The sequence below is a fragment of the Macaca mulatta genome, chromosome 5 (genome assembly GCF_049350105.2).
Source record: "Macaca mulatta isolate MMU2019108-1 chromosome 5, T2T-MMU8v2.0, whole genome shotgun sequence".
Classification (NCBI taxonomy): domain Eukaryota; kingdom Metazoa; phylum Chordata; class Mammalia; order Primates; family Cercopithecidae; genus Macaca; species Macaca mulatta.
Genome location: NC_133410.1, coordinates 130,003,789 through 130,022,182, shown reverse-complemented (window position 1 = coordinate 130,022,182; position 18,394 = coordinate 130,003,789). Strand labels below are relative to the sequence as shown.

Sequence of the window (18,394 nt, the reverse complement as noted above, 5' to 3'; positions counted from 1 at the left end):
ACTAGGGTCCTTGCTCTCTGGAGAGAAGATCACATCTTAGCATAACTTGGTCTTCCAGGCTTACCTTAACCATGAAATCTAATGTGACATCATTTTTCTTTGAACTTTTATGAAGAAACTCTCTGAGAGTTTGTTCGGGGAGTATTGAGCTCAACACTTACCTTTGGTTAAGGTTCTACCCTTATTCATATTTCTTTCGAGTATTGGCCTGACTATAGCTTTAATTCCAGGGAACTTGGGAAGGACTTCCGAACTCCAGTATACCTCCAGATCCCTGCTCACTGACATTGACATTCTATGGCTTGTAACAGACAGGCGTGTCCCCTGTTACGCTACTCAACTGTTAAGACTTTGTGAGCCCCTTTTCCCAGAAGTGGATTTACTGAGGCTGAGAAGGAAAGACATAATATGGATAAGTTAGAGTGCATCTGAAGAAGACAGGGGACCAGCTTGCACAGTACTTTTTAATGGGAGCTTTTCCTTTTCTAATTCAGATCTAATTATTCTTGTCAATTTACTCTCTTGTCAAATACTTAATAATCACTGTGAGGCTCTGAAAAATACAATGATTAGCAGGCTAAACCTGTCTCTGCCTTCATGAAGTTTATAATCCAAAGGATACTGAATGTGAGTAAACACGCCAGGCAAAAAGGCCGAGATATGCATGTTTCAGAATATCTTCTGTTAAAACACTGTGTTTTCAAAAGCTCTATATTCAGTTTTAGTCTGTCACTCTGTTTTGTGAATGAGATTGTTTCACCCATGCAGAGCAGTCCCAAGAAGAAGGCCAAACCTATGACTGCAGGATGCCTGTAGGAGGATGTGGTTTCTACAGAACTCTGTTCACTCCTAACCTCTCGCTGGGGCTAGCACCAGCACCTGAAGCCACGCTCTATCTCTACTCCAAACTGGCTCCTCTGCCTGCACGGTGCTCCTAGGCACAGCCACAAGAGGTTTGGATCAGGTTTGTGGCATAAGTATAGTGACCTGGCACATCACAAAAGCAGGGAGGAAATAAACAAGGAGCCAGCCAAGAATGCAGATTGAGGGCAATAATAGTGCCCAGGTTTATAAGAAACATCCCCCACCCCATTCTCTGGGCTTTTATTTCAGACATGCGAATACAATTCTTCGATATCTATTTAAATTTTTAAAACACATAGCCTTGGGTAAAACTTTAGAAATGTTCCTTCTTGTCCGAGGACAGTGTTACTTTCAAAATTCTCTGAGCAAACCCTCTCTCTCTACTACACTCTTAAGCCACAACTGTTAATATTTCCAATTACTAAAATAATTAAGACACCTGAACTCAGTCGTCTAAAACACATATACACAGAGTAATTTATGAGTCACTTGTTTCTTCCCAAAATCACCAGGAGCATACTTAGAGTACTAATCATAATAACAAAAAGTAAAACCTAAAAATTACTGCTTGATTAGCATCTTTTAGAGAACACTTCTCATTCTGGGTCACATGGATTCCTGATGTTTAAACATCTGTAAGCATTTCCATTATAGAAGAATCTCCTGTCAATTCTTCCTTTTCTCGTATTTGAAGATGAGCTTTGTTCTCCAGGGTCTTTCCTGAAAATAATGGTTTATGACATAAGATCAAAGCAGAAAATGTGACCTTGGCAATAGACTGGGAAGAAATATGGCATTTGAGGTGGGCGAGTGTGCGGAGGAAGAAAGAACACTAACATCCTAAATTCTTATTCTGGCTTTGCTGTCTATTACTTAGCCCCACTGAGCCTCATTTATTTGTTATGTTAATGCAGGAGGTCAATTAAATGATTTTCAAGTTATTTCTAAGATTGTGGTTATATGTTTTTTCTACTGAATGTAATTATTTTCCTCTTGAATTTATACTTCTTGCCAATACTAACGAGGCAACCATACCACGTAACCACAAAAACCAAGTCTCGTGGTTTGGGTTGCATGCTAACCAGGCATCATTAGTGTCGACTCGAAATTCAATGGTATTAAAGTACTGATATCCAGGGGTGTTATGGTATAATTTACAAAAAGTTAAATATATGACACTCATGCAAACCTAAAATGAACCCTTGTCCAAGGTTTTATTCAATGCATTAATTAATAAGATATCCTGAAACAGAAGACAGCTCATTTCAGAAGCATTTGAGGAGCTGGGTATTTATAGGCAATTTAGTAGAGAAGTGTTAGAATAAGATGGTTAGATACAAAACTGCCAAACAAGGCAGTAAACCGTAACCTTTTAGATTATCTTCTCCACCAGATAAGATTCTACAAGTTAATGGTATTTATGCTCTCATCAACTAGTACAATTTAAATAAACAAAATTTAGATGAACTCATTAAACAATGTCATTCAACAACATATTGGACCCTTTAGATAACTTATTGGAGACTTCCGTACTGGAGACCTTTGAAAAAGTAACAAAAATATGGGGGCTCCAAATATAGCTGAAAATCATTGATCTCTTCCTGTGTCCTCTCTGGCTGCTCACAGAGACTACAGGGCAGATCGCTATTTCCCAATGTTAGTCTGGGAAAAACAGTTCACAATAATACAGAACTCAGGGGAAAGTCTGTTTTTTTTGTTTGTTTGTTTGTTTGTTTTTTAAGTTTCATTGTCAAATCGGTGAAACCTACTATCCTATTGATAAAATCTAATTCATATTAATATCATTTCTATTTCATTTCTATGTTGATTTATTCTTGTGAGTGAAGGGCAGGAAGGAAGGAGATTTCTGTCCATGTCAGTTTAAAATAAGCTGTGAAGAAGCCAACACCCAACCGGTATTTACTGAATTTCATTGATTTCTGTCACCCTCACCTCAAACTCTTAGCCTAGTAATATTCCCTCCATCATTCTCTGTTCATTTATAATTTAGTAAACAGGCTCCCTTAAATCAAGATTTTAGTAATAGTATTTGGTTCAAAGAGTCATTGCTGAATTTTTATAACTCCTGCGTGGTTAAAAAAAAAAAAAAGGAAGGAAAGAAAACATAATAAAAGTGTACACTTAGACCCAAAAAAGTAGTCACTAGTGAAAATAACTAAAGTTGGGTCAGGGCTTTTAAGCTTTTTAGAGGTCCAGAACTTGCTAGAGACCCTATCTTCAGGAAGAGACGATAGACACATAACACACATATTATTTTGTATTTAATTTGGTTGAATCCCATCCATGGACTTTGGTCAAAAATATAAGATAGACGTGATCCCTATATCTTATCTCCCAAGCCTCTCCGAACATCTGACTTGACAAATCAGCTACATTTCAGTTGGAGGGACCTATAGTTGTTTTCTTTAGAACTAGAGCAGAAATGCCTGGCACAATGGAAAACCTAAAACAAATTCTTTGGAAATAACACAGCCCTCCATGGTCCTGCTGTATTAACGATTGCTGAGCTCACTAAGACCCCAGATGTAGAGTAAAAAAGTCACAAGCTTCAGCATGAACTCTTACCCTGCTCTTCATGAGTCAAGTGAGCTGGGAGAAGGTGTCTAGCCTCACTGCTTATCCTCATTGACGCTCAAGCTTCCTATCTGAAAAATATGTGTGAGTAAGAGGTAGGGCCCAGAGCAGAGATCACTGGAGCCGTAACTCTCAATCAGTTGAGCAGATTCTTGGAACAGATCCCAAGGTGGGGACAACTATGTACCCATGGAACTAATGCAAGGATTATATAGGATCTGTTCTATTGGTGTTTAAAAGTTTGGTAGGGTGTTTTTTTGTTGTTGTTGTTTTACCCTAATGCAAACCTCAGGTCATAGTGTTGTATTATGAGCACAATACTGTTGGATGCGATTATTAAGTGATCTCAAGAAAAAAGGAGGATTTTTCAACTTTAATTCTGCCTCTCGATTGTCAGAATGTTGAGCTTTATAGGAAAAAACGAACTCTGGTAAGTACTTTCTTCTGTGAAATAAATCTAGGTCAAATTGAAATTTATGAAACATAATGAATTTCACTAATGTAAAATATTTTCATGTACAAATTCCTACATTAATTAAAGAATAACCTAAAAGGTTTCCTAAGAATATTATAAAGCCCAAATAGGTGACATAATTCTCATTTATTTGAAGTGTGACTAAACTTCTTGAGTATATTTTGAACCCAGTGAATATTTTTTGTACTTTTCTTTTCTTTATGGTGGTATACTAAATTTATGGCTCCTGCTTTCCAAACTTGTTTGTTAGAATGTTTGGTAACTATTCCAGACCCTCAGAATAATAACAATAGCATCAATCACTGAGCATCTATGGCATGCCTGGCACTGTGCTAAGCATTGTACATATGGCATCATTAATCCTACTGACAGCCTCACAGTATTACATTGTTTTCCTCTGTTTACAAAACAGGCCAAAAAGGTTCACAGATGCTAAAGGACTTACGCTAGATCCCACTGTTGTGTTCAACTCTAAAAGTGTGTTGATTTTCTCCTGCATCACAATGCTTCTTTCAGAGGGTTCATATGCAAGTTCTGAGGCATATTCATTATAGTGACAGTGACAATGTCAATCATATTGGCAATGAGAAAAGACAGTAAGTGCAAGTCCTTACTGTGCTACAATCCCCGGAGCTCCACCCCTCCTGTGTCCTTTCCGTTCCCAGCTGGATTCCTGAGTGCTCGAAACCTATCCTTCCCACAGTGGTCAACACTGACACCCACTCTCTCCATAGGTGTGACCAAAGCCCCCCCATGTGTGGTCACTTCCATATGGTTCTCTTTTTTTTGCTGCCACTTCTCCTCTTTCTGTAGTGGTCAAAGTCAGTGAAGCTATAGTCACCACGCTGAGTCTCACTGTGCACCAAGCCCAGAAAACCACTATCCTCATGAGGGCCCCTCCCTCTTTGGTTGTGGTCCTGAGGGATGTGTGCTGAACCGGGCTCACATGAGAGGACGCAGGGTCCCAGTTCTGAGGCTGACCCTTCACCACTCTGTCCAAATGAAGTGGGAACAGTAACTGCTGGCTTCTAACACGCTTGCCACTGAAGTTGAAACAATTTGAACAGTGATGACTGCATGTGATTATTTCTGTGAAAAGTCAGTATCTTGCAATAATGGATACTCAATTGTTGTTTAATATCAAAGAACACATATAATACAAGTAAAAAAGAACAAGGTAGCCTTGAGGGCGATACCAGCTGAGCTTGAGTGTCCATTCTGAAGCTGCTGCTAGTGTTTCCTTGCTTACTGATTTGTGTTTTGACTTTATCAGTCCCATGAGTTTGAGTTTATTTACATACATTTTAGATAAGCTCTTAATTTATTGGTTAGATTTGAGTTAATAATTAGGTATTTTGAGTTAAATCTCATCCTGTTGTTATACTTATTCAATAACAAATCCTTATTGACGTCCTACTGTGTGCTAAGAGACGGAGCAGTGAATAAACACAGACAAAGGCCTTTCTTCTTTCCTGGGACATAGATGGAGCAAGGGAGAAGAAAAATAAACAAATATGAAATCAAAATAATAATAAAATTCGAAGAAGAAAATAGAACAGAATTAAGGGACAATAGTGATGGGGCTGAGAAAGCTAGTTCAGATAGGTTAGTCAGCAGAGGCTTTTGTGATAAAGTGACATTTGAGCTTGCACTGAATGAAGTGGGAGAGCAAGTTTTGCAGAGGAAGTGCAAACGCCAAGGCCTGGAGTGGGAACTGCTTGGCATGTTCCATAAAGTTTGACGATGCAAACGTGTCTGGAGGAAAGACAGCAGGAAGGAAGAGAGAGTAGAAGGTAAGATTAGAAAGCAAGAAAATGAGATCATTTGAGGACTTGTAGATCATGAGGAGTTTTATCTTCAAATGATCTTGCCTGAGATTGAAGTGGCTCAGTAACTTTTCTGTCACAGAGGGATGTGGTACCAGAAAGTCTTGTGGTACTCGGCAGGCAAGTCTGGTTCAGAATAGGTCCGAAAGCTGCCTCAGGAGCTTAACATTTAGACTAGTCAAATTCTGTTGCTATGTGGGAATCTAATTAACCTGAAGGACTTAGGGCAGTTACCAAACAAATTTTGTGACTTTCCTCCTCACAGGTTTGTGGAAAACCCTGAAGATAGGTCCAAACTCATTGTTATGCATAAGCAACCTTTTGCACCATGAAGGATTTACCGTAGACCCAGTAGCCCATATTTTACAATGGGATCGTACACGGCCCATGATGTACAGACATTTCACAGCCTGAAAGAAACAATATAAATATGAAAGTCAAGGTGCATATGTAGGGATTTTTGATTTTAGATAACAGAAACCAAGCAAAGCTAGCTTTAAACATAATGCGAGAGAATTCATTATAACGACATGGAGTGTTTCCCAGAATCCAAAGGTTGGAAGGTAGTCAGACCTTAGAAGGGGCTGATTCTAAACTAGAAAATTGTCAGGACTCTCTCCATCTTTCAGCTCCACATTTCTCTACCTATATGCTTCATTCTCAGTTCACTCCAGATGCGGAGGAGAATCCCACTGGCCAAACTGGGATCAGTTGTTTACTCTTAGTCCAATCAGTTATAACCAAAAGGCAAGTTCAAGTCATACCAATGGAAACATGGCTGTCAGAGCCTACTCCTGTGAGCCACTCTCAACGAAGGTGGTAGATTGAGCAGACAACCCTAGCAACCTCTGCCATACAGGCATTTGAATAGGTCGTTCATCTAGTTATTTATTTTATTTGGAGACCACTTTGAGAAGTACTCCTGCAAGAACTCCTCCCTCGATCCAAGGGGTTATTTTCAGGGGGTGAGATATGATGAGGCAGGCAAAAATATATATATATATATATTATATATATTTGTATATGTAATATATATTTTATATATATGTAATTTTATATATAATATATATTTATATATAATATATATGTTATAAATAATATACATACAAAGAAAAAATCACACAATGCATTTTTCCTTGTGAGTTGTATTTTTAATGAGAAAATTTCTCCATTATACCAACATCGTATAAAGCAGTAGTCCCCAACCTTTTTGGCAGCAGGCACTGGTTTCATGGAAGACAGTTTTTTGACGGACTGGGGCAGGGGTAGGATGGTTTCAAGCACTTTACATTGATTGTGCACTGTATTGGTATTATTATTATATTGTAATATATAATGAAATAATTATATAACTCACCATAACGTAGAATCAGTGGGAGCCCTGAGCTTGTTTTTCTGCAACTAGATGGTCCCATCTGGGGGTGATGGGAAACAGTGACAGATTATTAGGCATTAGATTCTCATAAGGAGCAGGCAGCCTAGATCCCTCACATGTGCAGTTCACAATAAGGTTCACACAACCTAGACCCCTCACATGCGCAGTTCGCAATAGGGTTTGTGCTCCTATGAGAATCTAATGCCGCTGCTGATTTGACAGGAGGTGGAGCTCAGGGGGTAATGTGAGCCATGGGGAGGGGCTGTAAATACAGATGAAGCTTTGCTCACTTGCTTGCCTCTCACCTCCTGCTATGTGACCCAGTTTCTTACAGACCCCAGACTGGCAGTGGGGATTGGGGACCCCTGGTATAAAGGAAAAATAAAAATTTGATTTGAGTAGGAAGCTCTGGTTTAAATCTTGGTGTTATCAGCTAATGGTCATGTGACTGTGAGCAACTCCCTCTGAGAAGCAGCTGGACTAGATTCTCCTAAGGGGGCTACCAGATACTCTTCAGCTGTAATCTATTATTTCCATTTGGTGGCAAGTAGCTGCTTAGGGATTTGTTTTCAGGTTAATTGAAGACATACAGCAAAAATGGTTGAGACAGGCTGTAGAATTCTATAGGTCTGAGTTTGATCTTGGCCCTGCCGATGCTTCAGTTTGATTTCACTTAAGTTAGTTAACTTCCTAAACTCAAGTTTACTTATCTGTCTAATGCAGGGGACAGTGGCTACTTTAATAGGTTGCTGTGCACATTGGATAAGAAAATGCATGAAAGAGCCTAGCTCACTGTGAGTGTTTGATTCAATTCTTGCCATTTTTCTCAGACTGAAAATTCCTAAACTTGTCCGTATCTTCCTTTGTAAGAGAAAATTAAACTCTAATGCTCTTTCAAAGTGCTCTCATGGCATGCACTAATGAAAACATAATGAGATTAGAGTTTAGGAGATCGTAGAGAAGTATCATACATAAATAACACCTCCATGTCATCCATAAGCTCACTCTACACCTGAATAATTTTTAATTACCTTTGTATAACGTAACTTTCTCATGTCTTTCTGGGCAGATGTGAAAGCATGGAGCTGGACAAAAAAATCCAGGATCTGATTGAGAGAAATGCTTCTCCTCATCCAAAAGGGTTCACCCCACAGGCCATGCCAACTCACAGAAATCTGTGTTCTCCGAGGGTAAGAAAACACCTTTTTTCTCCTTATCTCGATTACCCTTCAGCAGTTTATTCACCAAGAAGAATTTGCGGGGACAGTCCCCAAGTCATTTACAGTCAGTCATGTACTTCCTTGTCAGCTGAGAGGATAAAGTAAAGCAGTATAAAACTTCTCTCACACAGCCACTTCCTGTTACTAAAGAAATTCTTCAGCAGAAGAATTTGCTGGCACTTTCCGGTTTAAAGTGTCCAGGCAGCTGTGACTACAAGAAGGTGAGGAGATCATGCTACTAGAAAGAATGTTTAATGCAGGGATAACTCTCTTCTGGGAGGAAGTAACCCATTTTAAGTAAACCTGTTTAAATTGGGTCACCAAAATCAGCACAACTCATGTCAATGATTTTTTGTAGTCGTTTTTGTTTCATTTTGTATTTTTGTAAGAAAAAGCAAGATTTCACTGATTAAAGGAGTTGTTTGACTTTGAACTTCCACTTGTTTCAGGGTATTTGTCTATGGTGCTTTATATAAGCAAATAAAATTCAAGGGTAGGCTCAAGCTAGGAATTTTACAGATGACTATCTTGACATACATCCTATGACAACATGAACTCTTAAACTCTAGTCCTCCCAATTAAAAACTATCTTTCATGATTCTTACTTAAAAAAAAAAAAATCTAATGTGAGTAGTTTGAGAGCATGGCTGGCATTTTAAAAAGTAATTTATACTTCTTTTTAACAATAACATTAGTTCTTCTTTCTAAAGAAGTTCTTACTCAGTGTAGAAAATGTATGTGGATAAACACAGAAAACTATAAAAATCATGTAGAGACAGATTTGCTGTGGAGATAATGGAGCATGGGCTCCCTTAAACAAATATTTACTTTTATAACTAATTTGCATCCATAAATTTGTTTCTTTTTTCCTTTAAAGGAAATCACAGAATTGTATAGGCCTCAGGCTTCACTAAACATAGAACTGCCTCTGAAACCACTAGTAAGCTCACCACCTATAGAGACCATCTCTTAGCATTTGGGTATCTCTGTCTTTTACACACACACACACACACACACACACACCCCTGTCTTGTTAACTTACCCTTTTCACTTAATATGCTGTGGATACTCCTGTACCTCTTTTTTTCATTCATGTCATGAACAATGTTGTGTGCTTTCTGCATTTAGTCACTTTTTCCTGTTTAAAAACTTACTTCTTCCTTAACAGGTTGTCTTTATGTTTGGAGTTACCGATGAATGTGTACTAATGGTTAAGGGGTCAAATAAGACCTCTTCTGTTTTCTTTTGCTCTTCTCATCCCAACTCCAAGCCCTCACATATACACCTCTAACTCTCAACTAGAAATTTATTCCTTCATGAAAATGTGTGCTTTTTCCAGCCACCTTCTTGTCTAACTCCAGAAAGAAATTTCATGGTGATAATATCAATTCCCTCTGGTACCCTCATCCTCATATCCTCTCATTATCATCCTCTAAGACCCATTTGCTCATGACTGACCTCCTTGCAATTCTGTTCATTCATCTTCTTGTCATCCTTTACATGATAAAAAGCTCTTCTACATCCTTATTACCATCCTCTTAGCTACAGGTTATGTCTCCTTTTGGACTTCACTGAAACTTGTGTCTCTCTCTCTAAGACATTGATTCTCCTATGACCTCATTGAGGAAATTTGCTTGTTCTCCTGCAGTTCACACTTCCAGGCAAAGGGCAGCAGATTCTTAGCTAATGTTTTCTATTTTCTTTGTGAAGTATGAGGTAAAGACATCTACAGAGACTGAGAGGGTGAGAGGTGAGACCCAAGGCTTAAGAGAATTGGGGAAGATATGAAATGACTGCTGGAAGGCAGGGAGACAGAAGAGATAAGTAAAACTAAAATGAGTCGCAGAGTAGTAGTGAGGACCGAGTTGAGTTTGAAAACCACCACTGTATGATAAGACCAATCACTTAACAGTGTGGGGGTTCCTGTATCTCCAATCTCTCCATCACCTCTCACCAGCTCAAAATATGTACCGTTCTCCTTCACTTCAAACATATATGAGACCTCATCTTCTTTTATGGGTAATGTTTGAACTCACTCTTACACAACATAGCCAAGCTCATTGATCACAGCATCCAAAACTTTCCCTCTCCTATCACACCATTAATAACCTCTATCTGGATCAATCCAATCGTCATTTTGCATTTTACTTTTCACTTGTCTTCTTATTTGCATTTGACACTACTTAGTCTTTCAATTTCCTTAAAATGTCTTATTCCATTGACATCTATAATATTAATCCCTAGATACCCTCGCCACCCCTCCTTGCTTTTTTTCTCTGGTCTCTTCTTCTCACTCACCTTCACGGACTTCCCTTACGTCACCTACTTGTGCTACATTAGTGTTACTCAAGGATCTGTCCTGGGCTCATTAAACTACCAAACATATGACAATGACTCCAGACACATGTACTTACTAAACATGGAGTGCTTTTCTATATGTACTTTCTTTCCACTCAGTCTTTCCTGAAGTGAATTCAATATATTTCCTGCTATATCTGCTTGTCATCCCTCCCCCACCCCAGACACTACACACACATTTTCTATGCTGGTGAGTGAATCACTAGGCACCCAGTCATCCAAATTTGGGGGAATCCTGAATTCCTTCAGGGCCACCATGCTGCACGACTCAGGTGGCACCATTTACAGAATAGTGCCATCTTTCCTTCACTCTGGACCTTCCCTAAGGGAAGATCTAATCTGCCTTCATTATATCTTTGGACTTTTTTCCTTTTCTTCATTTTATCAACATAGATCTTACTGATGTACTTAAAACCTAAAAGTGCTTAAAACTTAAAAGTAGATCTCTTTACATACATCACTGAATCCAAATGCCTTTGCATCATATATACATTCCTCCAAGATACAGCTTCTGCCACATTTAGAACAAAACATTAGAAGAAAGATGTAATACTTGTTGGGGTAAATACGTATTGGGGTAAATACTTTGTTTGTTACCTACAACAACACTTAAATATGTCTGTCTTTATCCACATTTTCCAGATGAGGAAACTAAGGTTCATAGAAATTTTAAAACACTGCCTAAATTCACAAAGTTGTATCAGGATAGAAAGCCAAGTTTGTACATATTTTTCCTGTAGTGTTTTAGTGTCTTCTATATATTCTGCTGCTTCCCAAAGTGCACCCTGTGTTCTAGCTACCAATAAGCCTTTAACAAACCATGAAGTTTCCTCTGCTGTCATTTCACATGCTGTTTACTCTTTCTGGAAATCCTTGCTTCCTTGCCCATTTGATGAACTGCCTTTTTTTAATCCCAATTCAAACCTTTCTTGTTTTGAAACCTTTTCACCCTCTCTAGTCCCACATGGCATTACTCAGCCCCCTCCCTGCTATGTCCTACTTCTTTATCTTCTTTATATGTCATTTATAGACTTCATCATTTTGCTTTTGTGATCACTTATGTATCTAAGTGTTTTCTCTCATATGAATTATGAGAGACTCATGGATTCCTTGATGATGGGGTATAAGTGTTCCATGAAGGTATAAAGTATCACAACATAGAATTTTCTAGAAAGCACCAGTAGTAAACAACTTGTTTGGTTTCATGAGACATGGTAACACTGAATATACAATTGATTTATTCCTATAATTCCTTTACAAATAGTTCTCAGAGTCTGCAGGGGAGTATAAAATGTACACTCAAGCTCAATCTCTCCGTTCTTGTATGGAAGCTGCCATTTGGTCTTACCCATCCTGGTGTCATGAAGTTACTGACTGCGGAAAGTTTTCAGGTGCTCAAACTCCTGGCTTCTCAAAGTTTGCTGTACCACTCTCAGGAGCACCGTTGGGTACCACTCACTATGCCAAGTGTGCTCAATGTGGAATATGTCTTCGAGAACTCAAAATGCAGCCAAACACTATTGCTCTTGTGACCGAGGTGAAGAGACTTCTTCTTTTCCAAAATTAGCGTGCACTTCCAGTGTTTGCCGGAGGGTCACGGTCCTTTCAGTTTGTCCTTGTTCGAGTTTTAGCTGCTGTCTATTGAGCACCTACTCTTGGCCAGCATTTTGCAAAGTATTTCTATTCATTAGCCCATTTCATCTTTACCCCTCTATGGATGGGGAAACTGGAGTTCAATGCGGCTAAACAATTTTCTCATGATTGTACAGCTAAGGGGATTTAGATTCTGGACCTAATCTCAAATCTGTCTAATGAAAACAATTGCCCTGTACTTTCTACTTTTAATTTTCCCTCCCTCACTTCAGAGTTATTTGAAGAGTAGACCAGAGCTCCAGCTGGTGTCAGGAACGATACTGTCATCAGGCTAACTCCTCCTCTTTGAGCTTAAAGCACCAAACTTGGATCAAGCCACTGTGACTTGATTCTCTCTCCTGGGTAAATTCTCCCAGAACAGCCCCCAGGAGTCTTCATTCTTTATCCCAATAGACCACTGGCATATCCTCCTCAAGTGTCCTCTGCAGGTATTTCAAATATTTGATTCTTTGAGTAAACATGGCTTAGTTTCCAGGTGGAATCTCTGCTGAACTATTTACACAATAGCACTCTGCAGAAAGAAATCCTATATTCAAAACAAAACAAAGACCTTCACATTTTTGCTGAGATATTGATAGAAAGGGAAATATATAAGAAAATTTCTATTTGGTTAAGACAAGGGTGAGCCAATGACAGGGACTGAAGAAGACTTCTCTCGTTTTCACACTGAATGAAGTTAGCCTAAGAACAATAAGGTAGATTCCCTTTCAAGGAGAAGGAAATTGGTTTCTTTATGACTTTATGGGATGTGAAGGGTGCGACTGAATAAAAGAGATATTATTTAGTGAAAGAGTCTGAGATATATGTCAAGTTCCCTTTTTGTTCAGCTACTATTGCCAAGAATATGTAAAGAAGAAGAATTACTATAAGAGAAATGAACAGACTGACTCACTGCTTTGAGGAAACAGAAAACCACTATTGATGAACATGAGGAACTCCATGAGCATGAAAGTATGCTTTTATATTCTGGGACAGTTGAAAAAGTAGAAAGTTAGTAATCAAAGGTCATTTAAAGTCTTGTAGGCAAAGGAAAAATAATTACCTAAGTGAGAATGACATTAAGGTTCCAATATGAATGTTAAATGAAAGCTATATATAACCAAGTTATTGTCCAAGTATTATGAGAAAATTATGAAAATAATATATGAACCTGCAGTCATATATCTTCAAATACAAAAGAAAGGGACAGGATACTCGAACTGTATTTCTTGGGTAAACAAATACGTTCCAATAATGCTTGAAAACAAGGATGAAACCTGGGAGTGAAAGGGAAAAATGCCCAAATTTTAAGCAGATCCTGCCAGGATTGAATTTACCTAAAAGCCCCATCCTGTCTTTGGATTCCATTGCTTCTGATTTTAACTTAGAGGCAGAACTAGAAATGGGCTTTTAATTACTTTTGATACAAGTTCAGGGAGGAACTCCCAGTGGCTGGGGACAAATTCTAGACCTGGACACTCTTCCCAAGGTAAAAAGCCTTGAGAAATTGCTTTAGTTGGTTCCGAGATTAATATATACTCATGACACTTCAAAAGATTGTGAGGGAAAAACTTCTTGCAAACTACCGTAAATTGACACACGTTTTCTGTAACCACACTGTTGGGAAAAAAAAAAATCTGGCTTTCCTTTTCTTATTTCCCTTTTTTTGAAAGCTGTGTATTTTTTTTTAATCAAAATCTTATTTTCTTATCTGTACAATGGGTTGTGATAATTATACAAATTGAGTGAAAATGCACTCTGTAAATATAAAGTGCTAAATCAACACAACACTATCATCATCATCATCATCATCATCATCATCACAATGCTAGTAGGATGAGCTTGAGCTTCAAACTTTTCTTTAATGGTTTTCTCATACAATAACTGACTTCCTCTTTGAATCTCATTATCTAATTTCAAAGGTAGCTGTGGAATGTCTTGATCTATTTTTTCTGCTAGAAAAAAAAAATGTTGCATTGTTGTGTGAGGATCTGTTAAACTTTCATTGGGAAACCTTTGGATACCTGGCTGAAAAGCTCTGCCTGCAAGTTCTCAGGCAGTGAGGAACCTGTCAGCTCAGCTGCTGCACCTTATGGCATTCGAAACTCATTACTGGCAACATAGGTGAAGTTATTTAAATGAACCATGTATCTTTCTATTATCAGTAAAGCTTGGCTCTTAGTGTTTAGTCTTCTGATTCTGAAAGTTTTATAAACTCTCCAAATTAAACAGATTAGTGGATAATTAGGCCAGGTTGTATTTCCCAAAATATCACCATAGAGTTAATTTGATCCCATGGTTAATTTATGACATATTTCTCCTTCCGTTCATTACAAGGATTTTTAAAGGATTCCACTCTACATGAATATCAGGTATACATCCAGATAAAGAGATCTTGCTGCATATGCCCAGCTTGAACTCTATATTCTAATAAAACACCACCAGACATCCCAAGAAAACAGAGACATAGGTCTGTGAACTAAAATTAGATCCTAAGACCAAATAATTAAAACTCATAAATATTAAGAAGAGAAAATATTTCCCTAACTTTTGAAAGCCACACACCCGTTTGGCAGAAATTTCTATACAGGACAGAAGAAGTGGTGCAACGGGGATATAAACTGAGGCTCCATTCTTGTTGATAAATAAGACACGCTTTTGAGTAGGATGCTTTCTATTTACTCAGAAGTCATCTGTTCTATCACTGGGAGAATTTGTCCCATCTTCCACAAAAGAAAGAGTTACAGAAAACTGGGAGATGCAGATTATCTTTTGGAAGATGTAAGCAGTAGTTAGAAGAGGATTCTCTCTGCCTCAGTGAACACAACAGTCCAGGCAGTTCTAGTTTGGGTTAATGGTGTGGGCAGGGGAGCAGACGACAACACTGGGGGGCTTGGTGGTGGAAGTAATCAAGACTTGAAGTGAAAAGTGGCATCTGTGTGGAAATTATAAATGTTAATTAGAAGAATATAAGTCTTCCTAGAACCCTACAAAGAGAAAAAAAAGCACTTGAGGTCTAGGGTTTCTACTGAATGGACATTTAAAGCCAAAGGTATTATTCTTACTTTTGGAATTATCACTCTACCTTTGTCTTCTTCCAGACTTGCATGACTTCAGTAAGTAAATCTGAAGAAGTTTTGGATAGGTATTCCTTTTAATGTAAGAAGAAGAACAGCATAAGCCTGTGGGTTAGGAAATGTGTAAACTCATCATGACAATGTTAAGGAAGCAAAATATTGGGCTTGTGAGATACCATAAATAACGTGTTCATAAGAGTTGTTTAGCAAATGTGTTTATGATGTTCTTGATCTGTTTAGCTTTGTGACAGGATGTGGATGTCTCCTAGGGACATCTCAACCCAAGCTGGGTTTTGGAATCTAATACATCAATAAGTCTTCTTTCTCAAGTAAGCCTTCTTATTTCTAGTTTGATTGAAAATATTTTTGAATGGGTTTGGGAACAGTACTAGCAAAATGGACACTGTAAGCTCTTGCTGAAGAATGTTCATGTCATTCTCATGTCCACCTTCTAGATGAAATGTAACAAAAACGCTTTTTACTTTATTTTGTACTTGTGGTGAGAGTGAGGTATAACTCACAAAGTATGTAAATATGTTTTCTTATGGGACTCTAGAATAAATAGCAAAAAAATAAGATCAATTATTCCTTTATTTTCCAGTGAAGAAGATAGCTATTCTGATTTCTTTTTAAAATAAATGTTTGTTATTAAAACTGAGTTAGCAAATGTTTGCAATTTTTTAGGCTAGCATATTGGGAGATTTTTTTTTTTTTTTTTTTTTTTTTGAGTCAGGCCTATTTTCAGACAAAACACTTTCGGTATGTGTTCTTTGTATCACCCATGTTTTGAGTACTCACCATTAGCCTTTCCATATACCTGTATCATCTTTATATGCACATGTTCTTTCTCAATTTTTAAAATTTTACTTATTATTATTATTTTAGAGACAGGGTCTCGCTCTGTCACCCAGGCTGGAGTGTAGTGGTGCAATCATGGCCTGCTACAGCCTCAACCTTTTGGGCTCATGTAATTCCTCCATCTCAGCCTCCCAAAGTGTTGGGATTATAGGTGTCAGTCACCATGCCTAGTCTCTTAATTTTTATAATTATAACTTTTGGTATTTGAAAATAGTGTCTAAATCTATAGATACAGTGTTGAAATATATTGTCTCAGGAAAAAGGTAGTTCTCTTTCACCTGAAGTATCCAAGCTAATCTGGACAACCCCTTGGCAGGAATGATGCAGAAAAGATTCCATCATCAATGGAGTGGTCCCCTCTAATGTTCAGATTTTATATTCAGAAAACAGAAAATACAACTGAGATGTGCCTTTTGCTCATCTTCATATTCTAGTACTAAGCACAATACTTGGTCCACAGACAATAATCAATAAGTATTTAATATAAGAATGCATACATTGGCTGGGTGCAATGGCTCACGCCTGTAATCCCAGCACTTTGGGAGGCAGAGGTGGGTGGATCACTTGTGGTCAGGAGTTTGAGACCAGCTTGGCCACAGTGGTGAAACTCTCTCTCTACTAAAAATACAAAAAAAATTAGCTGGGCGTGGTGGCGCACATCTGTAATCCCAGCTGCTCGGGAAGCTGAGGCAGGAGAATTGCTTGAACTTGGGAGGCAGAGGTTTCAGTGAGCCGAGATCTCACCATTGCGCTCCAGCCTGGGCAACAGAGCCAGACTCCATCTCAAAGAGAAAAGTGCATACATGAATGAAGGTGAACTCAACACATGAGCAAAGTACAAGAGAAAAACAGAGTGATCTGCATTGCTATAAAATGATCAGCAGCTAATTTCCTTCCAGAGAAAAGAATTTAAAAAAAAAAACTCAAACACAGATTACAGTTTTAAAAGGCTGAATTTCTCTTTTCTAACCACTACAGTTTTTGAAGGCTGAGTTTCTCTTTTCTGATTACTACAGTTTTTAAAGACTGAATTTCTCTTTTCCAACCACTAATTTCTATTTTGGAAATGGAAATTAATCTCTAGGCAAGCAATAGTGGGAATTTGTTAAGATTTTGTTTGGATACAACATCAAAGGTCAAGCTACCTCATACCTATCCTTCAAAAAATGCTTAATTCCCATAAAACTTCCCTGAATCATATTCCTAATGGCTTGGGCCCCCGCATTGCTTTTCCATCATTGGTAAATGATGTCTCCTGCTATAATTTTTAGGTGTGTTATTTATGTCTACCAACATAGATCAAAGGTTCTTTGGGGGAAGTAAACCAGGAAGACTAAATGAACTCTGATACGGGTTCAGCCACCCACTTGTTACGTCATAATTGTGAGCGAGTCATTTGCCGTCTCTAAATTCAACTTTGTCCTCATTAACATTAAAGATGCCCCTTCTTACAGGGCTGTTATGAAGTTCAGATTGAAGCAAATAAAGTATTTTAAACCACATAACTCCTTAGTACAAAATAGTAATTTTATTTCTGAACTAAATTTAGTTCCATTCTAGGAACTGTAGCTTGTCCTTTGGAAAATAATTTATCTAGTTGACTGCAGAAAATTTCAGTCACTTCAGTGTTTTCTCGGGCAATTTATATTTTCTGTGCAGTGGTATGCAAGAATTCTCCCCTATCCCTTCATGTAATGGTACCTAAGGGTTTGTGGAACAGATTTTGTGAAATAATCTGGGTGAAATAGGGTTGCCAGATGTAGCATATAGAAATATAGGATGTCCACCTAAATTTAAATTTCAGATAAATGGCAGAATATTGTATGGGACAAACATACAAAACACTGTTGTCTATCAGAAATTCAAATTTGACTGAATATTATGTATTTTTCTGGCAACTTTGGGGTGGAGGCATCAGGGCTACAGTGATCCCCCATCTGACACTGCCATTGGCACTGATTTAGTCTATCCCTTGTGGGTTTTTTCACTGGCCTGTATCCTCACTGGCAATCACTAATGCTTCCAGGTCACTCAGCTATCTCTTATCCTTAGGGTCATGTGGTAAACACTACATCCTCCTCAATTTGACCCTGAAGACCCCTCAAACCCTCAGT

At 38.2% G+C, this 18,394-nt stretch overlaps 1 protein-coding gene across 4 annotated transcripts in view; it reads left to right on the top strand.

The window, feature by feature from the left end:
* Nucleotides 1-18,394, top strand: part of TNIP3 (TNFAIP3 interacting protein 3) — an 84,895-nt gene that overhangs the window by 25,069 nt on the left and 41,432 nt on the right. For 3 of the 4 annotated variants that reach the window (XM_078002701.1, XM_078002702.1, XM_078002704.1), the window contains exon 2: nucleotides 8,205-8,325. In XM_078002701.1, the coding sequence (XP_077858827.1) occupies nucleotides 8,205-8,325 (121 nt within the window). Of the gene's footprint in view, nucleotides 1-8,204; nucleotides 8,326-8,490; nucleotides 8,577-18,394 lie in introns of those variants that run through there. The other variant, XM_078002703.1, reaches the window with a different exon arrangement.